General features: G+C 37.0%; 1 protein-coding gene across 14 annotated transcripts in view; it reads left to right on the top strand.

Annotated features, from left to right (window-relative positions):
• pleca (plectin a) overlaps positions 1-15,608 on the top strand; it is a 113,337-nt gene that overhangs the window by 43,343 nt on the left and 54,386 nt on the right. For 2 of the 14 annotated variants that reach the window (XM_055225454.1, XM_033975248.2), the window contains exon 1: positions 5,007-5,074. The exons of 7 other annotated variants lie outside the window; for them this stretch is intronic. In XM_055225454.1, coding sequence (XP_055081429.1) covers positions 5,035-5,074 — 40 coding nt within the window. In that variant the 5' untranslated portion in view covers positions 5,007-5,034. Of the gene's footprint in view, positions 1-5,006; positions 5,075-10,297; positions 10,650-15,608 lie in introns of those variants that run through there. 5 more of the 14 variants (XM_055225453.1, XM_033975247.2, XM_033975245.2 and 2 more) reach the window with 4 other exon arrangements.

Below are 15,608 nucleotides of genomic sequence, written 5' to 3'. Positions count from 1 at the left end.
TTAGCACTGATAAAAGCTCTGGCAAATGAGTGAATACAGGATAGATAAGTTTAAAGCCACACTGTGCAGGCAATACAATAACATCTGTGGGAGAAATAGGTGTCAGAGTAGCAGACATCAGAAAAGTTACATACTGCAGCTTTAACTTGCATATGCAGCTCTACCAAGTTAAATATTTGTTATTATTGGCGGGAAGTTTCAGCTCTTAGAAATCCAATAGCACTTTTTTAGCTACTTTGTTCTTGCTTGATTTACTTGAAGTATATTTTACTTTCTATTCCACTTTCAAGTTACATAACAAATCCGTTAAATAATGATTATGTCTAAACCCCAAACAGATGTTGCTAATAACCGAACCGAACAGTTACTATACGTGCTATTAATGTGAAATATGACTGTTTATCTCAAGAAACCCTTTAATCTTTGGCCTCTGCTCACTCACTTTACTACTCTCTGAATGTGTTTATTTAAAGTTATTTGTGAAAAAGTGGAGCTTGAATCTGGTTTGAATTTGTTTATTATTACTCTAAATTACAAATGGGCCAAAGGTGATGTTCAGTTTGGTGTAAAAGTGAAGCATTTTTAGGTGAAAAATGTACTGCAGTGTAGAAAACTAAATTAAACTGACAAATGTTTTACAGTTATCCTAAATATTATGCTCCCCGGTCTCCAATTCTAAGTCTAGCATGTGGTGAAAGTGATTAGTGATTGTCGAACATTAGCGCAGGTTGACAACCAATTTCAACAACAACTTCAAAATTACAATGCGGAACCGAAATTTTACAGAATTTGAAAGTACATTGTGGGTGGCATGTTTAAGTTTGCAATCTATTCGCATCAACCAAACTATGAATATATTTTTAAACAAAGTGTTCTTGTTAATTGGAGTATTGGTTGGCTCTGTTAAAAGGACAGTAATAGTGCATATAATTACTTGCAGATACTGGGGTGCATTCACAACTGTCCGGGTTTGATCCCAGTTTAGTCCTGATGTAGATTTGATTTGGTCTTGGTCTAGTCCTGGTTTATTTCCATGTTTACCCCCAGTTTGGGCCCAGTTTTGATGTGTGTGCAAGTGTGAACCCAGAAACGTTGGTTTTCCGTTGAACTTTGCCATTTCATTTGATTGGCTCATTGGACATATAACTTACAGTAGATTCCACTCCTCACTCAGTGATCGTATTTTGGGCTTCTCCAAAAAAATGCAAAACATGAACTTTAACTGAGTCCTTTGACACTTTATTGGACAGAAGTGACTTTAACATAACAAGAGTCTATTTCCTCTATGTTGCTGGATTGGCTACTTGTTCCTCAACCCTAAACTCACAAACCGCAGCTGGATTTTGCATTGATTTTGTTTGGATTTGACTATATTCTTACAAGCTAAAAGACTCAAGATACATTTATGTCAACATTAGTATACTTTTAATTCTGTTTTACCATCCACTTGATAACATATTACTGGATTACGACTATACTCTTGTCCTTTAAATAAAATTATAACATTATTTGGCATTGACCAGCTGCCGTAACAATCTAGCATTGATTGGTTTTGAATATGAAGGGTTGTACTAATGTAATGTAATTTTTTTTATCATTAAGACTTTTGAATGGTTCCATGTACTTTGAAATCTTGTGATTATAAAATATCATACATAAAAGCTCTCTGGATGATCAGGAAGGGCACGCTAACATGCTAGTTAATGTCACTGTCACGGCAAAACTCTGCACTGGTCTCTGAGAGTTGTGAAAAGTGCTTATAAACTCATCACAGCGAATCATTAGGATAATCTGAATACATAAGGTAAGTAAAGAATAACTTTGGACCACTGCAAACCGGTCAAAATCAGGTACAGCACCTTTAAGACTTTACAGTGTTTACAGCTAAAATGTCCGAATTCAGTAGTGGGACTGCCAAAAAGTACATGAACAAAATAAATAATAAATGCGTAGGAAATTACAAAAGATGACACTGGGTGAATAAGTTGACCTTTTCTAATGGGAGTTTAGTGAAAAGGAAGTAAAGTGATTTGATTTATACTGAAGACATCTGGAAGAGTTTGGTGAGGGCTTTAGGACTGAACATGAACACATGGAAACATGGGAACTGCATGGCGTGACATGAGTACTCTTTCATACCAAATATACTGCATGTAAAACAGACACTGGCCCTATCTCGCAATGGTAAATAGTCCTATAAAATAATAATACATAAGTTCTTGGAGTTGTAAAGCTTCTTTGACCCACAAGACTCTTCATATTCATAAAGGTAATGCATCAAGGAAAATGTAAGTTTTCTTCTAGTATTTTTACTTTTTAGTTTTAATTTAAGTTAACATACAGTTTGAAATAATCATGTTCTCAACACAATAAATGTTAAAAAATATATAAATGTGACACAAATCAGGAAAAATGCACAATATTTTACCACCCCTAATATAGTGCCAACCTCCTGTCTTGCCCCATCAGGAGTAAACATAAGACCTGGCCTTCTCCCCCGCTGTCCCCACCCTCTCTAACTCCCTGCCCAAACACATCAGAGACTCATCCACAATCACCAACTTCTCCAAAAGCCCTGAAAACTCATCTGTTCAAAACTACCTTCATATATCTGCATCTCCTTTATTATCAGTTTCTTATACAACTTTATACAGTTTCTAATACAACTTTTATGTATTGTTATCATTATCATTATTATTTAAAAAATCTTTCATATGTTTGACTATGAACATTACAAACAATAATACTAACTTAAATATGCTTTATCACTTTTTTTAACTGCTAAGACTTTGCCAGAGTCAATATGGGCATAACTCTGCCATCTGCTGGATATTACAGGATTTGAACCATACACTTTCATACTATGATACTTAGATCACTCACTATGCCAAAGTGCCATTCCATGCTGAGCTTGTTTTTGTTAAATATAATGTATTTTCCTATATTTTCCTTGTGGTTACTTTACCCTTTAGTTTACAGCTTTGGTCCACCTCAATGTTTGGGCTCCAGCAGGATTTTCCATCTTCATATAGTGTGCATGACTAAGCAGAGCCTGGCAAATGTGAGTCCAATATAACTCCACTCAGGTTTTCCTCCCTGTGCCCTAAAAACAGGAGACCAATGGCTTCCCAAAATCCTGCTCTTTACTTCCCCACTCTCCCTGCATTTAACCCAAACCTGCACATTTAGTAGCACCACACTCCTCTAGTTAGACAATATAACTGCTTTCAAGAAAAGCCGGTGAAATGCACTCAAATTACCGGGACTGCATGGAAATCTTGATTCAACAGGGTCAAGGTAGGCACGCTGTCTTGTTGGTACCGTCTATAACCAAAAGGTGTCAGTAAAGATGTAGTTTTTGATCGAGAGATTGTGGACCAAAAGGATGTAGCAGGTGAGGGTTTGGGTGTGGCATCTGCACATCAGTCTTGTTGCCGTGGTAACAGGTGCAAATGTGTTGTTTCTAATTAGCTGTTTGTCAAAAGTTTATTTGTTTTGTTAAAATCGAAATATCCCTGTTTAGTCCTGATGTAGTCCTGGTTTACTTCTTATTTGGTCCCAGTTTAGTTGGTTAGTTTATAGTTATGTCCTAGCGTCGTCTGGTTGTAGTTCAAGTTTAGTCCTCGAGTTAAGTCCCCGTTTAGTGCCAGCGCTAGTCTGGATATTGTCGAATCAATAGCCAATGAAAAAAACCAATTTTGCTTTGGCTCCTGATATCAAATTATTTTCTATAGGGGGGATATAGTGTACAGTGAGTTATGGTATGCAACCCATGTTTAATAATGATATACATATTCCTCGATTGTGTGCTAGAATCATAGTAACAAATTGGTCTTACACAGTACATATCTATTACCAGGACCCCCCCTCCCCCCCTCCCCTGTTTGAGGTTAAATGCTCTTCTATAGGCTCCTGTGATGCCCTTGGTCTGTGTTTAATGTAAAGCAGATCTGTGGGTTCAGAAACAGTGCCGTCTGCTGCTGTGCGCATACCATAGATAATACTCCACGTACAGTTGCGCATGCTTCTCTGCTCTGTGGAAATATATACTGTACAATGTTAATAGTTCTTTATATGTCAAACAGAAGGCCTATAGAGTTTACTTTCTGCAGCAATGTAAAATGTAAATATAGTGAACTCATTGCTGCTGTGTGCTTGTTCAAACTAGCTTGAACAGTCAGCATTATTCCGGAGAAATACTAATGAAATATTATTGAATTACTCCATACTTACACGCGAACTGCTCCTTACAATTTCCTGAGACACTGCAGCATACAAATCTAATAAAACTGTCGTATCGTTTCTTAGTTTTACTCAAGATTTATGCATTTAAATTACTTCAAAATATAGTATGATTAATGTGATAAAGAATTATTTTATACACTTTTCACTCTTAAAGATTCTGATGTAGAAAAGACAAATTAGCGAATACAACAGTTCAAATATTAAATCAGTACAAAATGCCATATTTATTTCATTGTAGTTCTATTTCCCAGAACAAAACCCATTAAAATGTACGTATTTCTTAATCCCACTTTTGTGAATTATTCATGTGAAAGTTATTGTAAACTTATTATGTAACAGAAATAATATAACCCTGCGTAGCTTCATATCCTGTCCACTACAATCGTCCAGTCTCCTAACATTTTTTTTCCTCCTCCACAGAGCAGTGCTTTGTTAAATAGTGAGCTGGCACTAAACCGCATTTTCCTTTCCTCTCTTTGTCCCAAATCTGGAAAAAAGTGTTTTTTGGGGAGTTACTGCCAAAAAAATCTTCCATTACTACAACTACAACTGCTCCTACTAAGAGAAGGAAAGTAGCGAATTCTCCTTTCAAACTTGCAGGACTGTCTAAACGTTTAACTTCCCCAAATCTTCAGCTCGTAATTGTGTTTTTTTTCTTTCTTCCTGGTGCATTTTTTTCCCCGTCAGCACGCCCCCCCGTTTAGATTTGAACATAATGTCGTGGGGTCAGGACTAAGACTCCTTGCAGTTTAGTTTTTCGTGGTAAAGTTGAGGAGAGAGTAGGAGGAGATGGATCTGTGCTGCTGCCTTTGTAAGGGAGAGCCCTATGGTAAGTCTACAACGCATGGAATAGACTTTATATGTTGTTTTAAAGTCTGGGTCGATGTATGTGTTCTTAACTTAAATTAGCCTTGTTTATTTTGAAATTCATGCTTTTATTATAGTTTTTGGACGTCTGGCTACTACTTTTCAAATCCGTACCCATTCATTCGTCTCGTAACTATTTGCCATTTTCTCTTTGTCTCCCTCGTGTTATTCGGTTCAACTTTTCGCCAAATTTTTATCATAATGTAGTTATTTTGTACCGGCATTTTATTAGTCATATGGTTGCCATATGCAAAACACTTAATCAAAATATGGGAATCATCCAACGAAACACATGTGAAGAGAGGAGAGGGGAGTGGGCTGGCTCCTCCCCCTAAAGATGTAAGCATTTGTGGGTTTGGGCCAGTGGTTGTGCCCCCCTTCGCTACGGGACGTCCTGGAACTAATTGTCTGACTCAGAGCTGGAAGTTTGCAAGACTCATGGGATTTGGTGATATTTTGAAATCCTAACAGTGGAATGTTGGGGCACAATGACGCTCTTTCATGGTTAAAATGTTTATAGTTGGAAAGTGTTGTTTGAAAAGAAGTAAGACAGACTAGTTGAAGTCAGGTAGAAAAATAACTTATAATCTGTGGTAAATAAGTACTCAGAAATAAGTCACTTGCACTTGTCAGTCAGTGCACGGTGTAATTTTTCTGGTAGAGGGTCTGTCATTTGTTTGTCTTTATGGAGATGTTATTGCTGTGCCTGGAATGTTCCACTGTATGATATTGAATTTATCTATCTCCATGGAGATAAACCGGTGGACAGATATGTGTTGGGCAGTAAGCATGTTTTTCAAGTTTAAGTTTTCATACTGTGGAACATTTAAAGCAAAGCAATAACATCTCCTTAGAAACAAGAAAGTGGCATCACCTGAAAAGACACATAGAGCCACTTTAGGTTAGCAAATCTACTCTGCTACTATCTGCATGACTCCGATTTCAAGGACGAGTTAACTGGGGTCAGGGTGTTGCGTATGTCACTTTTACAGTCGGCAGATGTCTGTGCCAAGCCTGGTCTGGTGTTGGATTACTATTCTTTATAATCCACCTGTATCTGCCCCTGTAACACAAACACGGGCCGTTTAGCCTCCAGTGAAATGTCTCTCATCTCCTTTGTTGTGAAAGCCTCTGTTTTGCATTTTAGGCATAATCGTTACCATAATATTTCACCTCACATTGTGTTTTGACTGTTGGCAGATGTGACTTTTCATTTTTGGGTGTGGCTCTGTCTCATCTGATTATCTGCATACACAATTTTCTACTTTATACAGTATACGAACTAACAAAATAACTAAATAGCTTCCAAAATGTGATTGTTATTATTATTATCATTAACCTGAATGAAAAACTGAAATACTAGATTCAACTAGAACAACCTTTTCAATATGGTCCTGTCCATGAGTCCTAAGTAGGACTAAGACAACAATGTGAGAACAATGTGTTTTCAAAATCAACCTTTAATATTTAAATTTTACATTTTACAATGATAAAGCTCATATAGATAGATAATAAAAAAATACAATATCAGACCACATTTTTTTTCTCCAGTCACATCCTTTGAGTCTCTGTTAGATACAAGACATTCCATTCATTGTAGAATATTTTTGATAGATAACCAGTGCCCTACAGGGACACTCCCGATTCTGGAGAAGAACATAAACGCAATTAGGCGTGTAGAGAGATTTCATCAAAACAAAGTAGTCTGGTTTAAATAACACACACCACACACAGAGACAGAGACAGAGGGAAGGAGACACTAGGTCAAATTGTTCAGATTTAAGTCAAAACTGGTGAAACACAAGGACACGTGAGGAGACATAAAGAGACGCACTGTGACCCTGACTCATACTTATTATCATGGTCTTATTTTATCCTCAAATCAGTAGATCTGTAATAAAAATAGCAAAAAAATAGCATATGTAGGCTGTTTTTTTTAAGTTCTGTTATGAGGGAACAATAGACTGTAATTGTGCAAATTATTTTCGTTTATAAATGGAAAATACAAAATAGACCTATGAAAACCACAGAAATTGAAAGTGGGTTTAAAAGCACTAGTCTGTTCTTAGCCCATGGATGAAATGACTGTGAATATAAATGGATGGGGGCTTTTTTGCCTCTCAAAGGTAAGTCATGCATGTTTTGTTGCAGTTAGAATGACTTGTACATAAGCATCATAGATAAGCATCAGATACATTGGGCCAACACTTGAATATAGGAGCAAATTTGAGCATTCACAAGGTGAAAAATTATTATTATTATTATTATTATTATTATTATTATTATTATTATTATTATTATTATTATTTACTTCATTTCGTTTCTCTTTTCATCTTTGTAGAGGCTGGAGTTTTCACGTTTGAGTCTCTTAAAATGACACATTCTGTATGGATATACTCAGACTATCCTCTAAAGAGGAGTAAACTATATACAATATTTAAAGGACACAGAGAAACACACAGAGAAATTGTAAGCCTGTGTTGTCTAAAAAGGTGAATACAAAATTAGATTTAGGTATATAAAAAGACTGTTGTGACCAAAGACATGTTCTATCATTGCACATGAAAAACACATGATGATTTACATGATGAAAAAGGAGATTTTACTTGACTGGTACGGAATTATTCATCTAAAGTTTGGCTACATGATTGATACTGATCCAATTAAGCCCGTAGTTAAACCGTGTCTAGACTTGGACCATGGTGGACTCTGCCTTTGCTATTTACACTGGTCACTCTTTATGTCCAATGTGCTAAACGCTCATTGTTCACAACTGTTGTTTGAGCTTGAAAACCCATCCGCCTCGCTCAGGCCTCTGCGTGATCCGCTCCACATCGCTTTAATCGCACGGCAACGCCCCTCCACATAGGGTTAACATGGGAATCGCTCGCGCAATATGCACCTGCCACGTAGCTACAGACCTGTTGATTAAGATGCATTTGCCTTATCATCAAGATCAACCAAGTTTATGTCGCGATCTGTTGATCTTCTGAGTTTTTGCATAGCCCTATTCAGACCCCTTCAAGCCTGGTATCAATTTGTTCAATTGCTTCCTAATATGTAAATATATGCAATGTTTTAAGTAAAATGCATAGCAACGGTTGAATTCAAACTGAAAACACAAAACACATTATAGCTCCAGGTGTCTACTCTCTGTAACTGCTGACAGACACGTCCGACATGAGTTTGTATTGTTTGTATTGACAGTGAAGCTAGAGACATTTTCAGTTCATTTTCATTTTTGGCGCCTCGCTAACTGACTTAATTACAGGTTTAGTCTGGGAAAGCTTTCGCTGGTGGTGCATGATTTAAAGTTTTATAAGAAGCTGCAGTGGAGATTTTAAACCAGACGGTGGTCAAAAGCACACAGCTAAAACAGTTTCTGGGAACGGGAATATGCTACCAGCGCTGTCCAAACACAAGGAAGCAATTAAGGAAGACCATGAAGTTATATAATCAAAATGAATGAGACTGAATGAATGCACTGGAAAACCCAATGGTACATCTTATGGAAATGTATTTATTCTTAAAATTTTATGTACTGCTGTCTAAATGTGCCATAACCTAAAGGTACAAGATGTAACTTTATGATTCCATGGAAACAGAAAATTAAAATCATACTTTGGAATATTCTCTGTGGAAACAAATGAGTTTTATGCCAGCTCATGACAAATAAGAGTCAGGTTTGTGGAATTGCAAGCCTGCTTTTTTAAGTTTTTCAAATGTAATAAATAATATGTCATCTGTGTAGCTTAATATAGTCTAATTACTTTTTAAAATAAATGTAAATGTATTGATAATATTTTTATGTGAATCAATTAAATGAATAAACAAGAAATATAAGGCAGTATGAAAGAAAAACAATCCAGGTGTTATAAGTTATTTCATATTCTGATAACTCAAACAGTGTTATCTCTTCAGGGCTTACAGCTTATGGGAGGCTTGACTTGTCGTATAAACATCCAGAGATGGGAGGGGTGGGCAGGGATTGGTCTAAAGCTTGTAAAATGAATGTAAAATGGCTATATCTGTACAGTGCAAATATATGGAGAAAACTTTGACTTTGAGCTCAAAGTGGATTTTGTCTTATCAGGACTGACCCACTGCAGTGTTTGTGCCTCTGAATCAGCCTCATTTATTATTAACTTCTGCAGATCAGGTGCGGTAACAGCGCAGCTCTGTCTGCTAAATCCACCATTGTTTACCACGATTATTTTTGGAAGAAATATTATATTGTAACAGCTACGAAATGATAAGCTAACTTTTTAGTCTATCATATTTTTTGGCTATAGGTTTGGCATTTGTGTTGAATGAAATTTCAATTGATCTATTTTGAAATACAGCATTGCACCAAACTGCTCTTTTATGCCATGTTATTTAGATTTTTGTGTCAACTTTTACTATTATTGTTCCACATAAATTTTGTACAAATTCTGACTGAACCTTCGCTTTAGCCGATAGATCAAAGAGTGGTACTAATGGCCTAAATGTATGGCATATTTGAAAGAATAAAAGTTTCTTGACTTGACTGAAATGAATTGAAAGGTACAATGCATTTGATTGTTGCGGGCAGGTTGCAGTGGCGTAGACTATAGGGAAACTTGTGAGCTAAAAATATTGCAGAGGGGGTGTGTCCCTGGACTGGTTTTCATTTGGAACAACTTGGAGAAGTAGAGGACAAGATGGAAATTGCATGGAGAAAGACACAGAAGACATTTTGCTGTGTGATTCTTGCAAAACAGGTTCATTTGCAGTTATGATTAACTATACGCTGCAGGATAGGGGACAGCTGTTAGCCAGAGAGGGGAGGGGAAAAATTGCCATTGAACTTAGTTATGAGAAAACTTTGAGGAGTGGTAGGTCATTTGACATGGAGTTCTTGTATAGTTTGGCCAGCTTAGCAAATTTGTATAACGTATATTTTTTTGCAGATTGATTTAAGAGGATTTAGTGGTTTAGGTAGTCGAACTTGTAAACCGCTGATCGCTTAAAAGTTAGATGAAATAGTGTATTGCCAGTGACTTACTTCAAGAAAAAGACAAAACTTTGAGGAGAGAAGAGAGAAGGAAAAGTCAAGCCACAGCGCATGTTAGTGGCAGTGAAACAGGAGTAGCGAGTGGGAGGGAGCTTTGTAGTCCTCTGGTGCCACACTGAGTCATAGCTGATGTAGGGAGGGCTGATCTTTGCTTCTCAAACGTCGCTTCTAAAAAACCCTCCGACAACTTTGGCTGCTGTTTTTAACTCTGGGATGATGACACCACACCCCTAAAGGACGCTCCGCTCCTGCCTCCCCCCTCCCTGGATCTCCACACACCACCCTTTAGTCTGTCACCTTTCACCCCTCTCCTCCTCCTCCTCCTCCCTCCCCTCCCCTCCACCACCTGGCTCTCAACGTGAAGCTGTCCCGGGACTATCCATTCTCAAACCAGGGACGATGCCGACTAGCCCCCCTGGAAATGTGTTCCCGGCGCTGGTGGTCGTCGGGCACATTCTGACCCTGCTCATCGCTTGGCAGTGGAGAGTCCGAAAGAAAGAAGGTAGGAAAAGAAAGGGAGAAGTTGGGAAAGTTGTTTGTCTTCCATAGAGTTGCTGGCTGTCCTCTGCGCTCTTGTCGTCTTGTAAGTTTGCTCCACCCCTCTAATCCTGTTCGGTTTCCTGGAGCTAAAAGTTAACCCCGTGAGTGCTGGAGAAGTGTAGTGACGTCACAAGTGGAGGTTTCCCTTTTGTTGCTAAAGGGTTTAAACCTTTTGCGATTTTGCTATTTGCTTGACTTGAAATTATAACTTTAATATTCAGACTTCAAATTATAACTTTAACTTTATAGATTGCTGTGGTGGTTTCTACTTTTTGCTGTAATGTATTAGTATCATACATTTTCATTTTTAATAGCATTTAGCTTACTTATCTGTATATGTATCTGCTTCATTGCACAGAATCAGTAAATATTGTTGTTTTTGCAGATTTTTTGTGTAACTGTAACTCCAATTTTAGACAATATTTTAAAGCAGCTTTCATGGACTTATTTTAAACACATTTCAAACAAGAACATTTACTTAGCTCGACGCAATATGTGTTTTGCAATAATGTAGTGATCTTCATGCAAAAAGAATTTCATAGTTTCCGCTTCAAATGAAATGACAAATGTAAGATGTCTATCATATCATGGCATGACAACAATGGCACAAATAGAAACCACAGTGCTAAGCTTTGTCGGAGTTTTTTGGAGTGGCTGCACCATGTAGCCCAACTTACAATGTTATCACTTGTTTTATTTTGATATTTGAGTATTTAGTTTTGCACATCCTATAGTAACACAAGACACAGGAGTATCAAATTACATTGCCTGTCATATTACTACTGCATCCTAACAGTGTATCACTCTTTGATTCATTCAGTTATTTTGCAGACCTATTTCTACATGTCAAAGTTAAATATACCATAAGTTCTCCTTCAGAATTTTATCACATCTTCTAGCTGCAGTAGTCCATTATGAAGTTCTGTGTAACTCCTAAAAAGTTTATAAAAGTAGAATAAATCACATTTCAGTATTTTGTTATTTTTATAATTGTAATATTTTGTTCAGTCCATATATTACGACCCAGTTCCTTTAAATTTGCATTGACGGTTTTGCGAATGACTTTCTAATAGCAGTTCTTCAGTTGTACCCTGGTTGTCTGGTTTTTACATGGTACTTTAAGAACATCAAAGAACTACACTACAGACACTGCTGGTTACCCTGAGGCATTGTGGGTAATAAATGACATGGCCCTACCCACAGGTTAGCTCTGTGTTGATGCCTCTTTCACAATGGAACCTGTCAAACTTACTTTAGTTAGAGACACACCCGCCTCAGGCAAATTACAGGGAAATATGCGCCACGGGCTAAAGGTACTGAGGACAGAGGAGTTTGACATTTCTTTAATAGATGTCAATGATGTCATTTCATTAAAAAAAATAGTCGGTATAGGAGAGCAGAAATAATTATCTTTAAATGAATTACATAATTATTTTTTATTTTAAAACTAACAAAAAAAATTAAGTTTGACTACTACATATTACTGAACCAGTACTTTTATTAGCAGCATAATATATCCTATAGTAACATGGCATCAACATTTTGGTCAAATAATTGGAAAATATAGCTGCTAAAACCTACCTATGTCCTATAAGCTTGCATGCTTATATTTAACTATTAAACTAAAGGCAGACACAACTTAAAACCATTATAATACTATTCTGGGTTAGAGACAATGCAGTAGTTTCCTTGAGGATCTGTGACACGCCTTGAGTAAATAAATATTTTTTACAAAACGTGCAAGGTTGTTATGACAGATGAGGACAGATAATAAGTGGCTTATCTGGATGAATACTTTAGAAGGGAATGGCTCTTTTTAATACCAGTGATGACAAAGCAACATTTGGACCATTTAAATTTAGTCTAAACCAAAACATAACTTAAAAAATGTAAACCAAGACAAGACCAGTGCAAATGATAAACCAGATCAATAGAAAACTTACATCATATTTTGAATCCGATTTCATTTGGTTCACATCACATTTTTAAATGCAAAAGACTGGTCCTTGATACCAGTACAAGTTAGACCTGTGTAATGTGAACTATTTTAGTGCCTGCTCCCATTGTTTACATTACATTACATATTACAAGACACTGGTCAGTTTGCATAGCTACTAGGCACATTTGAATATGAGGTACAGGTAAGTAAAGGGATTTTATATTATAACCAGAAATAGCCTAAACCATCAATTCTAACTCGGAAATTATGATTTAACTATGTCCCACGTTGAACCAAGATTATAATATGACTAAAATAGAAAATAAACTTATTAAATGTAATCTAAACCAGGGCTAATCCAGGACTAACTTTAGACCATAACTTGCTGTTACAAGTTGCCACAGTGAAAGTAAATGAAGGGACTACTTACATTGTCGCCAAGTCTAAAACAGGATTTAACCAGGTCTGTTCTATATGTAAACGTACCTATATTTACATGGGATTTATGTGACCTTTCATTTCTGGCTAATGCACTTTTAACTCTTCTGAATTTACCAGTTGAACCGGTGAACATGACAAATATAGACTATTGTAGATAAACACTGAGACCCGACTGTCACTGCCTTTAGTCAATAAGACAGACATTTAAAGCGATTCACTTTCACTTCACAACATTACAACAAAGTCTACACCCTCGACCGACACAAGCAAAAGGATCCGATTGTCAGAGGCGAGCTAAAGTTTTATTCATGCATTTTTAAACAGGAAAGAAGAGGTGTATTGATTTGAGCAGCTGAAAATGTTCTTGTTGTTTACATTGTCAGTCAGCAGGCTGCAGTCACGTGGTCGCTATGATGACTCATGTTTGGGGATAAATGGGACTAAAACCAAGTCTCACCCAAGTTTTAATAAAGACTAAGCAAGACCAAAATGTAGACCTAAAACAGGATTAAAACCAGTCTGAAGCAGGAGGACAAATATGTGTGTAGAAGCATATAGGACTAAAAGACAACCAGTTTTAACCCAGAGTAAACCAGAACTTTTTTATGTTATAAAACTGGTCTAACATAGGTCTAACTCGGTCTAAACCAGGAAATATCGGGTATGTGCAGTAAACATAGAAAGCCAAATGGCCATATTTTAAATAAAATCCATATTGAACAGACTACAGTCTACAGTAGCACTACAGAAGACCAATCATTTTAACCAGCGATGACTAAACTAAATCTAAACCAGGACTTGGCCAGGAACAAATCTGGTTAAAGCAATGATTTAATAACATCTAATAAATATATATAAATCCCAATTATATTTGGCCTTAAGCGGGACTAACAGTCAACCAGGCCTGAACTAAATACAGTTAACCAATCATAATCTTGCCCAAAACTAACCCAGTACTAAACCAGGACTTAAAGGGTGTCCATATCTCTGCTAATATCTCCAAGGTGCCTTTGAGTGGTGGGTGTAAGTAGGTAAAAGGGATTTCTTCCGGTGCTTGGTTTATAAAAAGCTGCAGTGGCGTTGATGATGTGTGGGTAATGCTGTTGAACCTGACACTGGAGGTGTGGCCTGTTGCCAGGAAACAGTCATAATAAACTCAGGGAGGTCTTACCCCCTTCCCCTCAAAGGTCTGGGGACTGTCTGGACCCGGGTCTGTCTCCGAATGGTCTGTTTAGTTTGAGTTATCGCACACATGTCTCCAGAGCTTAACAGTTAATAAAGCACATATGCAGGCTTATAGAGTGTCTTTGTCTCCATGGAAATATTAATGCCTTGCCTGAAATGTTCCACAGTATGGCATCAAACTGATCTATCTTGCTTTTATTCAATAGCGGATGTTTTAATTGCTAAAATAAAATACCTTTAATAACATACTGTTACGTACATACTGTGAGCGGGATCACCTGCCCACAGATGTGACCTGTATCTTGGCCTGGTGGTGTCAACTGCTTGTCTCCATGGAGATAGATATGTTTAATACCATACTGAACATTCCAGGCAATGCAGTAACATCTCCATGGTGACGAGCAAACAAGCCTCCACTTTTCAATGGGTCAATTATATTCTAATATATATTTCCCCTTATTACAAGTAAAGTAAATCAGTTATTATCAGTTAATCAACCCATATATACTTTGTACAAATGATTACTGCTATGTTTCATCTTGAATGTATTGACTAAACTACTTTAATGATGGTTCACAAGTTAATATTCGTAGTTAATATTAGCAATCATTGTTTATATTTTTACAGATGCACAATGACAAAGACAACAGTATGTTCAAAATTTATATAAAAGAGTGACCTTTGTGGGGTTTTTTTTATTCATAGATTCCCCTATCATGTAATTAAAGTTGTTGAATTGTCCTCCTGTTGAAATATTGGGTCAGAGAAGAGATTTGACTAAGCACAGTACTGACATCATTTTAACATTGTATAGAAAGTCAACATTAAATTAGCATAGATTGTACAATTCCTTCTTTTGCGTTCACAAATTGTGTAACATCTGGCTAGCAGAGTTGCCAAAACCACGTCATTTTGTTCAATAGTAGGATGACTGATATGTTCATCATGGGTATATGATTTCTCTACTTTGAATACAATAGGACTTCAGTGTGCGATCCCTGCAGACAGTTTACAAAGCAGCACCGAGGAACTTAAAAGATCCGGATTCACAACAAGGACTTAACACAGAAGTTGGATTGATCCAAGTCGGAAACCACACCCAGATCTGGTTTTAGTCCTGGTGGGGGACCCATAGATAGACGGGGATAAAGACATTTAACGGGAGAGATTCAGACTCTGGAAACTCATGTGCCACTATGAGTCACTTTTCCGGTCTTTTTCATTGTGGTAATAACACATGTTGGCAAGGGAAGTTATGAGAGAAAGAAAAAAAAAAGTTGAACTAAGACTAAACCAGAACTAAACCAGGATGTAAACAAGACTTAATGTGACCAAAACCTGACCACACCCAGGATG

Source organism: Periophthalmus magnuspinnatus, chromosome 11 (genome assembly GCF_009829125.3).
Source record: "Periophthalmus magnuspinnatus isolate fPerMag1 chromosome 11, fPerMag1.2.pri, whole genome shotgun sequence".
NCBI classification, from domain to species: domain Eukaryota; kingdom Metazoa; phylum Chordata; class Actinopteri; order Gobiiformes; family Gobiidae; genus Periophthalmus; species Periophthalmus magnuspinnatus.
The sequence above is the reverse complement of the archived record's forward strand: the minus strand, read 5'-3'. Positions and strand labels throughout refer to the sequence as shown.